This window comes from Pollicipes pollicipes, unplaced genomic scaffold, assembly GCF_011947565.3.
Source record: "Pollicipes pollicipes isolate AB1234 unplaced genomic scaffold, Ppol_2.1 Scaffold_3447;HRSCAF=4054_pilon_pilon_pilon, whole genome shotgun sequence".
Classification (NCBI taxonomy): Eukaryota; Metazoa; Arthropoda; class Thecostraca; order Pollicipedomorpha; family Pollicipedidae; genus Pollicipes; species Pollicipes pollicipes.
This window is the reverse complement of record NW_023596297.1, coordinates 17,913,971-17,928,438: the sequence shown is the minus strand read 5'-3', so window position 1 is coordinate 17,928,438 and position 14,468 is coordinate 17,913,971. Positions and strand designations below refer to the sequence as shown.

General features: G+C 51.9%; 3 protein-coding genes and 1 long non-coding RNA gene across 4 annotated transcripts in view; 2 read left to right on the top strand and 2 right to left on the bottom strand.

Moving 5' to 3' along the window:
- LOC119092225 (dynein heavy chain 12, axonemal) overlaps positions 1-1,146 on the bottom strand; it is a gene marked incomplete in the record, with an annotated part of 126,418 nt that extends 125,272 nt beyond the window's left edge. The window contains 1 exon segment of the mRNA XM_037215199.1: positions 1,134-1,146. Coding sequence (XP_037071094.1) covers positions 1,134-1,146 — 13 coding nt within the window.
- Positions 1,147-1,377: 231 nt separating this feature from the next.
- Positions 1,378-2,924, top strand: LOC119092224 (3-galactosyl-N-acetylglucosaminide 4-alpha-L-fucosyltransferase FUT3). The gene is made up of 3 exons (XM_037215198.1): positions 1,378-1,741; positions 1,983-2,166; positions 2,420-2,924. Exons 1-3 carry the CDS (start codon positions 1,378-1,380, stop codon positions 2,922-2,924), a joined length of 1,053 nt encoding a protein of 350 aa, XP_037071093.1.
- A 1,025-nt stretch (positions 2,925-3,949) lies between these two features.
- Positions 3,950-5,749, bottom strand: LOC119091609 (uncharacterized). Its single transcript, XR_005093423.1, has 3 exons — positions 5,664-5,749; positions 4,797-5,105; positions 3,950-4,162 (listed from the first exon to the last, which is right to left on the bottom strand). It is a non-coding gene; the product is annotated as an uncharacterized LOC119091609 (long non-coding RNA).
- A 799-nt stretch (positions 5,750-6,548) lies between these two features.
- Positions 6,549-14,451, top strand: LOC119092026 (glycerol-3-phosphate phosphatase). The gene is made up of 7 exons (XM_037214980.1): positions 6,549-6,657; positions 8,106-8,209; positions 9,157-9,317; positions 10,141-10,278; positions 10,952-11,159; positions 13,486-13,627; positions 14,114-14,451. The coding sequence occupies exons 2-7, from the start codon at positions 8,125-8,127 to the stop codon at positions 14,289-14,291; spliced, it is 912 nt and encodes a 303-aa protein (XP_037070875.1). The 5' UTR covers positions 6,549-6,657; positions 8,106-8,124; the 3' UTR covers positions 14,292-14,451.
- Positions 14,452-14,468: the final 17 nt, after the last annotated feature.

The following is a 14,468-nucleotide window of genomic DNA, read 5'->3' as shown; positions in this document are numbered from 1 at the left end:
CGCTTTGGCAGCGGGACGATCGGGCACGACCGCTGTTGATAGAGTTGAGGGTTTAATGTGAATATTACACATTTCGCCGAACATTCTGGAAAGTAGCGAGCGCATTTGGGCATAAAACATCCTAGAAATCGATGCACCCTAAATAATCAGCTTCCATCTATCGGACGAGTGTTACTCTATGACCCGTATCGATGTATAGTTTTACATGGACGCATGCATTCAGCACACTGAATCAAGTATTTAAGCAATTAGATACCAACGATTTTTGTTCTTAGCTCAACCTCAGCATAGTGCGACAAGGATACATGGTGTCAGCTTCAGCGAAACTGATCTACCGCATGTGCACTTTAAGCGTTAAGATTTAAATGAAAATTAATTTACCCAGACGCATCGCAACAATGCAATTAGACAGCAAACCATGAATGACCACGACCATGAACCGATCAGGGCACAACAATAACTCAGTGCACATACTAGTGGCGGTCTTAGACAGACAGAGGCAACGGCAGCTCTCCCTGACTTGGGAGACCGATAGCCAACTTTGATTATTATTTTCTCCAATGAACGAAATGACCCTTGCGAAAACAAACCCGCGGTCCAAAACAGGCCGCCTTTATCAAATAACGGGCCACATGGGAACCGGCCACACGGGTGCGCCCATAGAGCTATCTGGAGTCTGGTTAATTCACGAGATCCGGCTGGGCGGACATGCTGATTGACGATCGAGTGTTCCGGCAAACGACGTGCAGTTAGAGGTGATGGTGCCATCCTGGCGTGGAACGGCCATCGACGAGCGTGGGAGAGCGCCAGGTGACGCCGGCGTAGTACCGAGCCATGTCTGGCCAGTAGTAGCTGGTGCCGGTGCGCACGCGGACTGGTCGCGCCGCCCGCGGTGTGGCAATGTGGTGCCGGTCCCCGAGTGATCTGTCGAGCTCGGCTCAGGACGACTGAGGAGACCGGACGCGGTATATGGAGCCACTGGACCGGGCGACAGGCTGACGAGAGGGCGCTACTGAGCGGCCGCCGCCGGTAGAGGATGCTCACTACGGGCCGGACGGTTATCAGAGGGCACTCCTGGATCGGGCCGCCAGCATGCGCGACCAATGAGACGATATCGATTATGTTCGACGGACCTAGCTCCAGCATCTCCGTGGAAACAGGACCAGTGTTTTTGAGGACGGCCACTAGCGACTGGGCTGTTTATCGAGGTTGTAAAATTAAGCTGTTGACCAAATGACGGCGGACGCAGTGGCAGCGTGTCTGGCAGAAACGAAGGTCGCGTGTTAGGCGCCGGGGCCTGGCTCCTGCCCGTGAACGTTCCCACGCCGCGGCCTCCTGAGCACACCGTGCACTGGCCCGTTGACCGGTCAGTTCGCGATGCCCTCCCAGGGCACCTCCCTTCTGCTGGCCTTGATGACGTTCGTGACGCTCACCTCATCCGTGCTGTACTACCTGCAGCAGTCTGACTTGGCACCAAGCCTACCGGCAGCGCGGGGCCACGCCGCGGCTCCGGCCGGCACCTGGATCGACCTCCCAGTCAGCACGCGGCCGCGAAAGACAGTCCTGCTCTACACCCGGCTGCAGGGCACCTTCGAAAACTGGCGGCGTCGCTTCGGCGAGAGCTTCGACGAGTGCCGCTGGTCGCGCTGCGAGGTGACGACCGAGCGGGCCGCGCTGCCCGCCGCCGACGCGCTGCTCTTCTCGCTGTACGACCTGCGACCGGACGAGCCGCTGCCGCCGCGCCGGCCCGGCCAGCTGTGGCTGCTGTACGAGCGCGAGGCGCCGCCGGCCGTGCGGCGCCGGCACCCCTCGCTGCTGGGCGCGATTGGTCGGCACTTCCACTGGGCCATGTCGTACCGGCGTGACGCCGACATCCCCGTGCCGTACGGCATGGTGCTGCCGCTCGGCCAGGCGCCGCCGGCCGCCAACCAGTCGCGGCCGCCGCGAGCCGGCCCGCAACCCGTGGACGGGCCCGCGTGGAGACGGCCGGGGCGCGCGCGGCGCGCACGGCCCGGGCCGAGCGGGCGTTGTGGCGCAGTGGCGCCGGAAGGTGGGCCCGCGGGTGGCCCCCGTCGTCTGGGTCAGCTCGCACTGTCACACGGAGAGTCAGCGCGAGACCTACGTGCGCCAAATGCGAGACACCATCGACATCGACGTCTACGGCGAGTGCGTGCCGAGGCCTCCACGCACAGATGCTGCAGCGCGTTATGTTGAAACGTAACTTCCGAGCTCATATCTTCTGACGTTTGTCCAAGACAACTGGAGAGCTGCGTTGATTCTCAAAAGGCTTACACTGCAATCACACTGTGCGTACATTTTCTTAACTAGCCAAATCGTTAATTGGTGTCTCTGGGAAAGGGCGCAGATAGCCACAAAGATATCACTCCAGCCCCGAACAAGCGCCTCCTTTATGTTGCAGGTGCGGCGAGCTAAGCTGTCCCATCACGAAGAAGGGCTTTTGCATGCGTCTGTTCCAGCAGCACTACACGTTCATGCTCGCCTTCGAGAACGCGCTGTGCGAGGACTACGTGACGGAGAAGTTCTTCAACGCGCTGCAGTACGGCCTGGTGCCGGTGGTGCTGGGCGGCGCCAACTACAGCCGGCTGGCGCCGCCCGGCAGCTTCGTGGACGCGCAGCAGTTCGCGTCGCCGCGCCACCTGGCTGAGCACCTGCTGCACCTGAGCGGCGCGCCGGCCGAGCTGGCGCGCCTGCACGCCTGGCGGAACCACCACCGCGTCTACAGCGGCGAGCGTCACTTCACATGGTGGAAGTGCGAGCTATGCCGGCGGCTGCACGAGCGGCGCGCGCACGTTCACCACACGGACATGTACCGGTTCATGCTGGGCGAGCAGCAGTGTCAGGGCTCGTGGCAGGCGGCGCTGGCCGCGCGGTACGGCCGGCTGCCGCAGGACGACGAGGAGTGACGCGCGGGTCACGCGGCGGCGGCAGCGGAGGCGGTGCGGGGTGGGACGGCTGGCGCGCGCGTCTGGACCGGATCAGCGCGCCGCGGAGAGCCGCCAGACGCGGTACACCGGTGCTCACTGGTGTTGTGAGGTCAACATTCCATTGTGCGGAATTGGACACCCGGGGGTCGAAGCACAGGACAGTACTTGACTCCAGGACGGTGCTCCCAGTTTCGCCACAATGCACTGTATTTCTGTACCGCGTGACTCACGTTTGATCCAATGTCTGTATCTTCACGACGTTTGCGTTATAATCTCGTATATGGTTTGTTGTGCATTGATAACGATACCCAAAGTAATGTACGTAAAGCATAGGTGTCATCAACAGCACAGTGTCCTGACTAGCAATCCTGCATTAATAACTGCGTCTCTGACCCAAACCAGCTACGCTTACCTGGCTTGCAAAAAGCAGACGTAGTCAGACGTAGACGAGCTGTAGAAATGAATCTGTGTTTCTGATCGGGTGTGACCTGCCTCTGACTTGAACTTAATCAGCGTCTCTGATCTGGACGTGACATCCTGATTTGGACGTGACTCGAATACCTGACCTGGGCCCGAGCAGCACCTCCGGTCTGAATGTGGTCAATTTCTCTGACCTGGGCTTGAGCTACATCTGAACTGGACATAACCTGTGTCTCCGACGGTTAGACCCTCTTGGCGCCTTTGACCCAGACCTGACGCATACCACTGACCTAGAACCCGACCTGTCTCTATCCTGGACCTGATCGACGTCTTTGACCTCGATGCGACTGCGCCCCCAACAGCTGCAGGTGACCCGCGTCGCCGGGGTCTCTGACCAGCCCGGCATGTGCATTCCTGACCGCCGAAGCTGGTCGCCACGAGTGACCTCGACGTGGCCCGTACAGTAAAGACGCATTTGTGTAGCGCCTGGGCATGACCTGCTCCTCTGACCTGGAAATGGTCTGTGTCTACCTACCAGGAAATGGCCTGTGACCTGCTTTGCGCCTGAGCGGGATGTGAGCCGCCTTCCTGACCTCCGGACCTGACCTGTGTCTCTGACCTGGACCATGTTGTGCAGCCACAGCTCGGAGACGGGCGGGATAGGCGACAGCCCCACGCAGTCCTGCAGGAAGCTGATGTGGTGCTGGTCCTTGAATGTGGGCTCCCAACCGGTGGGGAACGGGCGCCGCTGTAGACGCTCATACACGCGCGCCTTGTCCAGCATGGCGCGCAGCTCGCTGGAGCAGGGCAGGGTGGCAGGTTATGTCAGCGGCCAGTGCAGCCTGACATGGCTTGCCGATATGGGTGGCAATGGGCGCATGGAGACGTGCCGTTAGTTTTTCGTTGACTATCATTATGTTATATTGTCAGATTGTGTTTTGAGGCCTCTGTATCATAGTGTGTTTAGCTGACCGATATTCAGCACAATTCCCATACAATGAACATATCAACGGCCCAGCGAGGGTTCAGCGCGGATTCCTTCATTTGCCCTACAAGGGTTGCCTGCATCAGCTTCTCGACCACGCGTGCCCCTAGACGGCCATCACACCAAGCACTGAACGTCCAACGCGGAGCAAATATGATCGCTACCACAAATACTAACGGGGCACGTGCGCGGAGCGCATGCGGCGGTGGGTGATGGAGGTCTGACAATCACGCACCAGCACCGCAGGCCAGCGCAGCGCCGACCAGCATAATATCGCAGAATTTGCTACAGCTTACTGCAGACAGACCTTCGGCCAAACTTGGCTAGCAGTATCCGCCATGAATTTGCGTTGGGCCAGTGTTTGTTCGTGAATCGTTGTCAATGTGGTGCTGGTGCAAGTTAGCATGGAAATTGTTAAAGCGCTGAACACAACGACCACAACTTACAGGTGTCTCTGGAGCTTCAGTTGTTTTTGTTTTTCGGCCCTAAATTTAAGAAGAAAACAATCCTTAAATTGGTCTCTCCTGAAGGGTTGATAACTTGCATCTACAGCTACCGGTGGCAGCTTCACTTCTGAATGACTCGATTTCTTTCTTCGCAGTGCCATTGTGCGGATGTTAAATCGCCGACTTTAAAGATGAAATGGCGGGACGTCCACGATGGTCCTCAGTCAAGCGCACTGCGCGGCAAGATGTGATAGCTCTTCGATGCCGCAGCGGGGTGGAGCGGGCAACGTTTCAGCGCCCTCGAGCCACCTAAAAAAAGAATGCTGCTGTGTGGTGACCATCAATCAACTGAACTAAACGATACAACGTAGACAGTTATGTCAATACACAGGTCACCATTTGTTTTAAGAGACTGAGTAAAAAGACCAAAATCCACAACGACCACAATTCAGCCAGCAAACAGACAACCAGGATCGTTTATGGGGTCCCAGTGCTGTTGATGTCCTTACAAAACGATCCAGAATCTGAAAAGAAAAAGCAACGCTGTGAAATACGGGAGGCCGGGACCCAGGAACCTACCTGGTTGCGCCAGTTACATACAAGAGCATTGCTCGACCGTCACCACTCAGTTGACATACCGCGTATCAGAGCAAAAAAATCGGAGTGGATAAAATGCGCGCCCGGCTTACTACCCGGGGAGCCCAACTGTCTCGTTCCTGCAACGGTACTTAGACATGTACGGTTCCTCGCAAAAAGATGCCTTCGCTCGTGGAAAGCAGTGCAAAGCAAAGACATGTTGTCATTTGCACGCATCCCTATTATGCATTTGCATGCATGCATATCGCCGTTATTTGTATCACAACTTACCGTTTTTATTTAGTCATGTTTGTTCAGTCTACCTCACTCCTTCACTACCACGCATTCATTCCCGTCCTGACACATTTCGACATGACGCGAATCGGTGCTGTAGTCGGTACCGCAAACCGCTGTTCTGCGCCAGGACATGAACCGGCATCAAAATTGTCTACATGAAGCTGTGCGTCCTTTGCCCAGATGTGTCACCATGGCGACAGGGCTGAAAGCTACGGTTTCGCACATATTGTATTAGGTTTTTGAGGTCCGAACCAGGGTAGGAGGCACGGACGACGAATCCAAGCAGTGTGGACTGCGGCATCGAAATGATTTATGTGGTCTCCTTAGATCCTTTTCAGAGGCAAAACCAATGCAAATTTTACAATTTTATGAGCAAAGAATTGCTGTGAACTAACGTACTTATAAGTATGCATACACACGCAATGCTGGTAAGCCAGGTGACAGCAAGAGTGTTACACAATACATGACGCCGCAGGGATGCTTGCGTAACGCTTGTAACATTTTCAAGACGTATTTTTACTTATCTTGTGCTATTTTTGGTGCAGTGCCGATGTAACAATTGTGCTAAAAGGTCACTGACTACCAGGCCCGTACATTACTCGTCTTCCCCCAAACAAACGAAAATGGCTTAAGCACCACGACCTGTTTCTAGAATTTCAGCTGATGCAGCATCACTGCTATCTTTTAGCTGACATCATACATACTTCGTCTAAGACAGCGTAATCAACCAATACAGGTGATTGCTCGTGCCTGAGATCCAAGGAAAGTCAAGCAAATGCACCAACATTGGAATTAGTGGCGATGTATCGAGTACCTTTGAAGACAATAATGGCGCTTTATGGACCTTCTAGTGGATATTGGATTCTGCGGATACCCCAAGGCGGTGTAACGGCGAATCCCGTGGCCCGCTCTGTTGCAAGTGTTTTTCTAAGGGCCGGCTGTGCCTGTAATTTCGCTTTAGGTTCCATTTCAATCCATTTGGGAAGAGGTAGGCCATATAGAACGTACACAAATTCATGTAACTTAGCATCGCTGTTTATTGCTGTGATAGTGGATGTGTCTGCCGCGGTGATTTATATGCTTTGTCGTAATACTAACCAGCTCAAATCTCTGATTTCCACAGAAAATAGCATGATGCTTAACTGCTTATTTCACAGGCATCGCATTCTTTCCAGAAAATGGTAATTGTGATACTGTTCCGCTCAGTGCTGACGGTGTGCAGCCTCATAGAAGCAGTTTATGTTGGCCTGTCAAGAAGTTGCAGGCCTATGTAAAGGGTCATGTTTCTTTGTAGTGCTTGTCATGAACCAGAAAAATGATGGATCTATTATTTAGCATAGTTCAGATTTAATTTTTTATGGCACAGTGTACCTCAGGAGCCTTTTAAATGCATTATGAGTTGAGTATGAGTGAGCACCACCCGCTATGGAAAAAAATTATACCAGTAGCCACCAATAATTGATGTGGTTGTTTAACTTTGATACTTAAAGGCAGAAAGTAAATATGTTCAGATGAGCTTCATGTTCAGTAAAATCCAATTCTGAACAACTTATCAAAATACAAAAATTTGTTGAGTCCTGCATAGCTTGGAAATGTATCTTGCACCCTGGTGAGATATTTTGACCATACCCAACATGTCCAAAATATTATGAGTATTGAAAGGTCATTCAGCACAGAGCTTTTTTATGCAATGTGAAATGAACCCTTGATGCCAACAGGTTTTGACAGAAAAGATCATACTACTGTGTGGACCAGAAATGATCTTGATTGAAGGAATCTGGATTTAAATAACTGAAACCTGTGTTTCTAATCTATGTTAGTTGTTGCATATGGTGATCAGTGTCTGGTTATTTTTGTTACATTGGTGCTGAGCCTGTCATTTTGGAGGAAGCTTTGTCTTTAAGTCAAGTTTTGATTGAATCTTTTGCAGGGATGGCTTTAAAGCCAGTCATTTTCAAGCACAGCCTGTAAAAGTGTTGATTTATATTCTTTTGTTGGGCCCAGTTTGCCCAGTGCACCCAATGCTCCTCCCCCCCCCCCCCCACATCAAGTGTTGTTGTAGCCCCTAATACTTCTGCTGGATTTTTATTGATAAGAAACACTCAAGTACCACACAAATCTTACCTCTCCATGGACATCCTTTGGTGGCTGTGAACATGTACTACAGTGCTGAAATGAAGGCTTTTGGGAAATGATGACAAATAAGAAGCTGGAAATTGTTCTTTGCAAAATAAATTGAACTGAATTCATTGAGAAACACATTTTTAGAATTTGGGCTGGCAAGTGCTCAGCTCAGCTTAGCCCTCCCCTCCCCCCAGTCAGCTACCAAAAAAAATGTTCCTGATGAGAACCTCATGCCACCACCTCAAGCAGAGCAATAGAGCATATTGCATCTTGGGGAAAATGTTTGCTTACTTGTCCACTTGCTTGTTTCAGGTTTCTTGGCTTGAAAAATATGAAAACACAAGCATCTTATTTGGATGCTAGTGGGGCAAAGGCACTGCTGGAGTCAGTTGACACATTCTTGTTTGATTGTGATGGTAAGCAAATGATTGTTGTCTTTGTAGCAATTTATTTCCATGTAAGAATGTGTATGGTGTTATGCATGCATCTTTATTTTTACATTTGTCTTACAGTGTATGCATGGTACAATGAGAGACATCCCAAATGAAACATTCAAGCTGCATCTGCAATATTATTGTTAGTCACACTGTTTGCCATGTCAGTATGTTGATGTATGTTTGGGAGAATGGGATTGTTTTATTCCTAATAGTGAGCACCAGATTTATGTATTAATAGCACATATGTGCTGACTTCTTCCTCTGTTGAAACAAAAACATTGTTTCAGGTAAGGCTATGTTTGATGATTATTTTAACAGCTACCCAGCCATACTAATTTGATTTTCATATATTTTGAATCTCACATGGCTTAATGAAAATAAGCAAAAGTTAGCAGGCATATAATGTCCCAGGCAGTCTTCCAGCATATAGTTCTGATGACATTTATCTATGGATAGATATTCTCAAAACACATTAATCCAGACCTTCAGCTGACACGTTGGTACCCGCTAAAAGACAGGCCATGTAATGAGACATTTTTTCAAGTCTAGGCCAACTTATTGATTGTATGGATTTCTGGGATCAGAGCTTACACTAAGCAGTACTTGTGTGAACTCATGACTCCTTCATCTGATCTTGCTTGAGTGGCTGCTATCATCGACCTCAGGGCATCCCAGCTCGGGGAAAATAACGAGCGCCGTAGCGCATCTAGCCTTGTCAGGCACGGGCTGGGAGACAGACGGCCAGTCTGATTAAGCTAAGGAGCAAACTCTCAGGTGACAAAAATTGTGTACATTAACTGGGCTTATAGTGTTTTTGTTTTCACATGGCGCATTCATGAATCCTGCGTTGAAACATCTGATTTGGTTGAACTTTTGTCGGGAGAAATGTTATCTAACGCATTTTCTTGTGTTTTATCCTATCTCAGGTGTGCTGTGGCATGGCGCTAATGTGATTAAGGACGCGGAAGCAGTGGTGAACAAGCTGCAACAGCTCGGGAAGAAGGTTTTCTTGGTAACCAACAACAGCACTAAAACACAAAATGAGTATGTCAGCAAGTGTGCCAAGTTAGGCTTCCAATGCTCTCAGGTATGTCAGCACTTGCTCAGCAGGTTTCGTGGGGTGGGTGGCCGAGTTACTTTTGTGAACAGTAAGATCTGCTGAGTAGATGATTGATGTTTTGGCTCAGTCTAGCTCATGTTCAAGTTATATATATATATATATATATATATATATATATATATATATATATATATATATATACATGCAAAGACACATGTCTGTCAGTGCCCTACACATTTCATGAGATTGTCAAATTAACCATGTGGCATTGCATCAAAATGACTGACTTGCAAAAAGAGTCTTCCTGCACCCCCCCCCCCCTCCCTTTCCCCCACATCATCACCATTTCTTGAATGTTTTTATGCCTCTGGAGCTGCCTTATTTAGTACTACAAGCCAACCTATTCTGGTTGTTTCAGTTACTTTTAAGTAGTTTTGAGCATCATTTAGCACAGCTTCCTGCAAAAAGCAAACATGTTTGTGCAACATTATATGCTAACCAAAGATGGTCTCAAGCAAGGTAATGGATGCATTGTTCAGGAGATTTTAATCAGATTCATAACTCAACCCCAGATCTGGCATGGTGGCAGGTCTCCTGCTTTGGCTGCTTGTTCATGCAGCGAGCATGACACATACAACGGGTGCGTTTTCCTGATTAGCACGCTGCGCGCTGTCGTGGTTTTCACAAAAGCGCATGCACTGTTCGATAGGTAGGCCTGTTTGGGTCTTTGATGGTATCCTGTGTGATGCGCGGCAGCTCAGGCCGTTGTTGCACCTGATCAAGCTTCTGTGGGCGTCCTCCTGCGACTGAGTGCTGCGGCGCCAGTCTGACACAGCGCCGCTGCCCCCAGTCCCAGGTGGTCAGCACGTCGTTCCTGACGGTGCAGTACCTGAAGTCGCTTCACTTCGACAAGAAGGTGTACCTGGTGGGCTCGACCGGCCTGTCCCGCGAGCTGGACGCCGCCGGCATCCGTCACATCGGCCTTGGCGTGAGTCAGCAGCCGCCGCTGGGTGGCGCCACTGTCGCCGCCAGGGGCTGGATCGGCGGACGCCGGCCAGGCTGAACTGTGCCACCCTCACACAGTCAGCAGCTAGCTGTGAGCTCGCCGCCAGACCTGCCGATGTTTGGGATATCGGAGGCTGTGTGCCACCCTGATGATCATTGTGTGGATTAAATTTTCTGAACGTGATGATGCCGCCTGTTGTAACCAGCGGCCAGAGGGTGTTTGTCTGTTTCCATTTGCACATGTCAGGGTGCACTGATAGTGCTGGCCCACCTAACACCAGATGCCTGGATGACACGGTGGAGCAGTAACAGGTCGCTGGTAGTTGTTTAGGTCTGACCATGCATGGGCACTGGTGAGAAATGCAACATGGATGTTAGGGTTTCTCTTTGAGCCTCTCTGTGCATGGGCTGCGCGTGTGGTTGCCAGAGCTGTGTGAGGTGAGGTGAGACCAGGTGTGGTGAAGTGAGATGAGATGAGGTGTGGTGAGGTGAGGTGAGGTGAAGTGAGGTGAGATGAGATGAGCTGAGATGAGATGAGATAAGGTAGGGTAAAGTGAGGTGAGACGAGAGGCGAGATGAAGTGAGGTGAGGTGTGACGAGGTGAGGTGAGGTGAGGCGAGGTGAGGTGACGATTTTGCCACTCTCCCGCCCGGCAGCCGGATGTGATGGAGGGCAACGTATTTGACGGCCGGCTCGACCACATTCGCCTCGATCCCGAAGTGGGCGCCGTGGTGGTCGGCTTCGACAGCCACATCTCCTTCAACAAGATCTTGAAGGCGTCCTCCTACCTGAAGAACCCGGACGTGCTCTTCGTGGCCACCAACCGCGACGAGCGCTTCCCTATGGAGCACCTCATCTGCCCTGGTGAGAGGAGGGGGCCGCGCAGGGCTGTCCTGGGCGTGCGCTTGGCGGCCAGGCATCAACTACGCTCACAACAAGACCGTCTGCTTTATGATAACGAACAATCTGCCCACCAATTCACTCTTCTGGTCTGATCAGTGCCGCCTAAGACCATTGAAATTCGGCATAGCACTTGATATCCCTTTGTTAGGTTCGTGGTATGTCAGAGCGTGGGTGGCGGATCGTCACTGTGATGGCTATCGACGTGATGTGCTGTCGCCGTGCCTGATCCGCAATGCACTCGCTACATGAAGCATAATGCATGTCTGTTCTGCATGATACTGGCAGCGGAGCATGCATAGGATAGTTGTGTGTGTTGGCATGGCACGCTTATCGCCATCCTCGGCGGCTTGGTGTGTTGGGGTACCGTATGATTTAAACCAGCTATTAACTTTTGTCCGCTGTTATGGGCCGGCTGAAGGGGTGTGGCATAGTCAAAAAGAAATCTCGGTTTCAATAAAGGGTGAATGCAGTGGCACCGCTTTCTCCTGATTCATAAGACATTTTCATGTTGCCACACATTCTCCCATTGTGCTGTAATATTTCTGTGAAGTTTGCATAAATGTCTTCAGTGGCACAATAGAAGTGCTTTCAAACATGGAGGCATTTACCGTGATTCTTTCAAATCTGGAAGCATTGCGGCATGCACTGCTACAGATGGCCAGCTTTATATAAGGTCACTGGGCGCAAAATGACCGCAGAAGTCGGCACGCCCTAAAACGCCCAATCATCATCATAATATAAGGTCACCATTTGTAGCAATATTTGCTTTATTCTGTGGTTGCTGGGGCTGTACAATGCTTTGTAAGATCAGAATATGGGTATCATTCCCTGAAAGAAATTTAGAGAGCGTTTTGCTGTAGGCCCAGAAGCTTAAAGCTCACGCTAAGAGACATGCGTTTTTTTTTTTTGCCCTTACCTCTTACGTATGCACTTGATACATTGAACAATTTGGATAGCTGACGATTGGTGCACACTTCTCATTGTGCAGATGTCCACAGATGGCTACAGGCGAATCCTGCACGTGCTCCGCCAGACCATGCTGGATAGCTAGTGTTGCTGTCTTTGAACGTCCCTGCCATTAGGGCGGAGGAGATGACAACAGTTGAAAGTGACACCATCAATTATTTTCAACCAGGAGCATCGGCTATTTGTTATGTGATGAGATCGAGTTGTAAAATTGGATGGCATGGATTCATTTTCCACTCCACACTTCTGAATATGTGACAGTCATGGATAGTTCCCGGGCCCATTTTATATAATCGCAAATTAATATGACGGCTTAGGCCATCTTAAGCCGGCTGAAGCTGATGAACTCCCGCTCAAAAACAACGGCTACGGCTTTTTCGACCCGGCTGGTCGCCCCATAAGTCCGGGGGAATTGATGTTGGACGCAGTATCCCAGTGGCTGACGGCGCTTGTAACGGCTGTGTGTGACTGTGGCTTTACGACGCACTCAGCTGCTGAGGCTCTGTGGCGTCGCCTGTCACGTATCGTGGCAGGAAGGTAGGAAACCGAGGGAATCGAACCCCGTATCTTTGGTTTTCCAAACGCGCAGGTTAGCCACGACACTATTTACACTATCGGTGCTATCGGTACTCGTGGATAACCGCTGATTTTAGAAACGCAAATCTAGTGTGACTGAAGAACGACAAAACGAAAAACCCGCCAGAAACTTAATCGCGTTTGACCTGATAATGACTAGTACCTTAATTAGTGACTAAGCGCTGGCGAATAAATCGTACCGATGCCGGTCAACTTACACGGCAGTAGGTACGAGTCCGGGGAGCGGGCGCACCGTTTGCCGTCGACTGGCCTGTAAAGTCACCCTGGCCACCGGCTAACGAGGGTCAACCTAGGTCCTGGGCGACCGTCGCGCAGCATTGCGCGGCACGGAAAACGCTCTGCATGCTTGCCTAGCGAAATAGTGGGTGCAAAATTATCTGTTGAACTGGGCGACACTACGTTAGTCGTGCGGAACGTTTAGAGTACACAAAACAATCTGTGCTGAACATCTACGTGCAGTGCGAAGCCATTCATACCGACCAATCGGAAAAGATGGGTGAAAAAACGTGTTAAACCCACTTTTTGTCAACCCTAGTCCTTGGCATGTCAGTCATGTGTTCCAGTGTGCGGCCTTGCTCCCCCAGCGTGAACAGGTGCGATCACACAGTGGGGCGTGTCCCGGCGTGTCGGTGTGTGACCCTGCTCGTCTAGCCTGTATAAGTGCGGCCCCCGCGGTGACGGCCATGTGGTGTCCTCGTGCGACCCTGCTGCTCGTGCTCGGCAGGTACGGGCACCATGGTGGCATCCGTGTGCGTGGCCTCGGGTCGCGAGCCGGTCGTCATGGGCAAGCCGTCCCAGCAGGTGTTCGAGGCTCTCCGGCAGCAGCACGGTCTCGACCCGGCCCGCACCCTCATGGTCGGAGACAAGTGAGCATTGTCAGCAGGGGAGGAAACAAACAATGCATCGATTTTGCCTGTTGCAATTTGGAGGTGAAGACAGACTCGTGGCGAGCGGCAGTCAGTCTTCAAGCACCGTTGCTTGCAAAGTTGCGTGAGTGTGCGTAAGCTAAGCATCAGCGCACCCCTGTCTGCTGAACTTATGAAAGAAGTATATTGCACTGCCCGTATGAGTCATAATCATATGGGTGCTTGAAGATGATGGGTTTTACTCACCTATGTCTTCCCATCATCTACGACGACGACGGTTACAATGGTACAACTATCACTATGATCAACCTTCGCTCGTTCCATGCCGCAAACGTCGCCCGGCTGGTGTGTATTTGCTGGATGCATGTTGTCAAGCAGAAGGTCATTGCGGGGGCGCGTCGCCGGTAGCCGCCCGCCTGCTGCGCCGTGCTCGCCGCGCTGTCTTGTGAGCCGCGCCGAGCTCTGATGGCGCCGTCCTGTCGCTAGCTGCAAGACGGACATCACCATGGGGAACCTCTGCGGCCTGCGCACGATGGCTGTGCTGACGGGCGTGACGACGGCCGCCGAGCTGCAGCGGCTGCGCGGCTCGGAGCGCGCCGACGAGGCCGTCCAGGTGCCGGAGCTGGTGCTACCCGCGATCGGGGACCTTCTGCCGCACCTCTAGCGCGGCCGGCCGCCGCCGCCGAATCTCAGGGCCGGCAGGGGCCGGGTCGGCGGAAGCCCCGGGCGAGGCGCGCCGGGCCGGCTGAATCTGCTTCGGGTATTTGTTGTGTCGTCTTATCTCACAGAAGGTGGTTGGGTGGAGATGCGTGTCGTATGTCGGCAGGGGGAAGATTGTGCC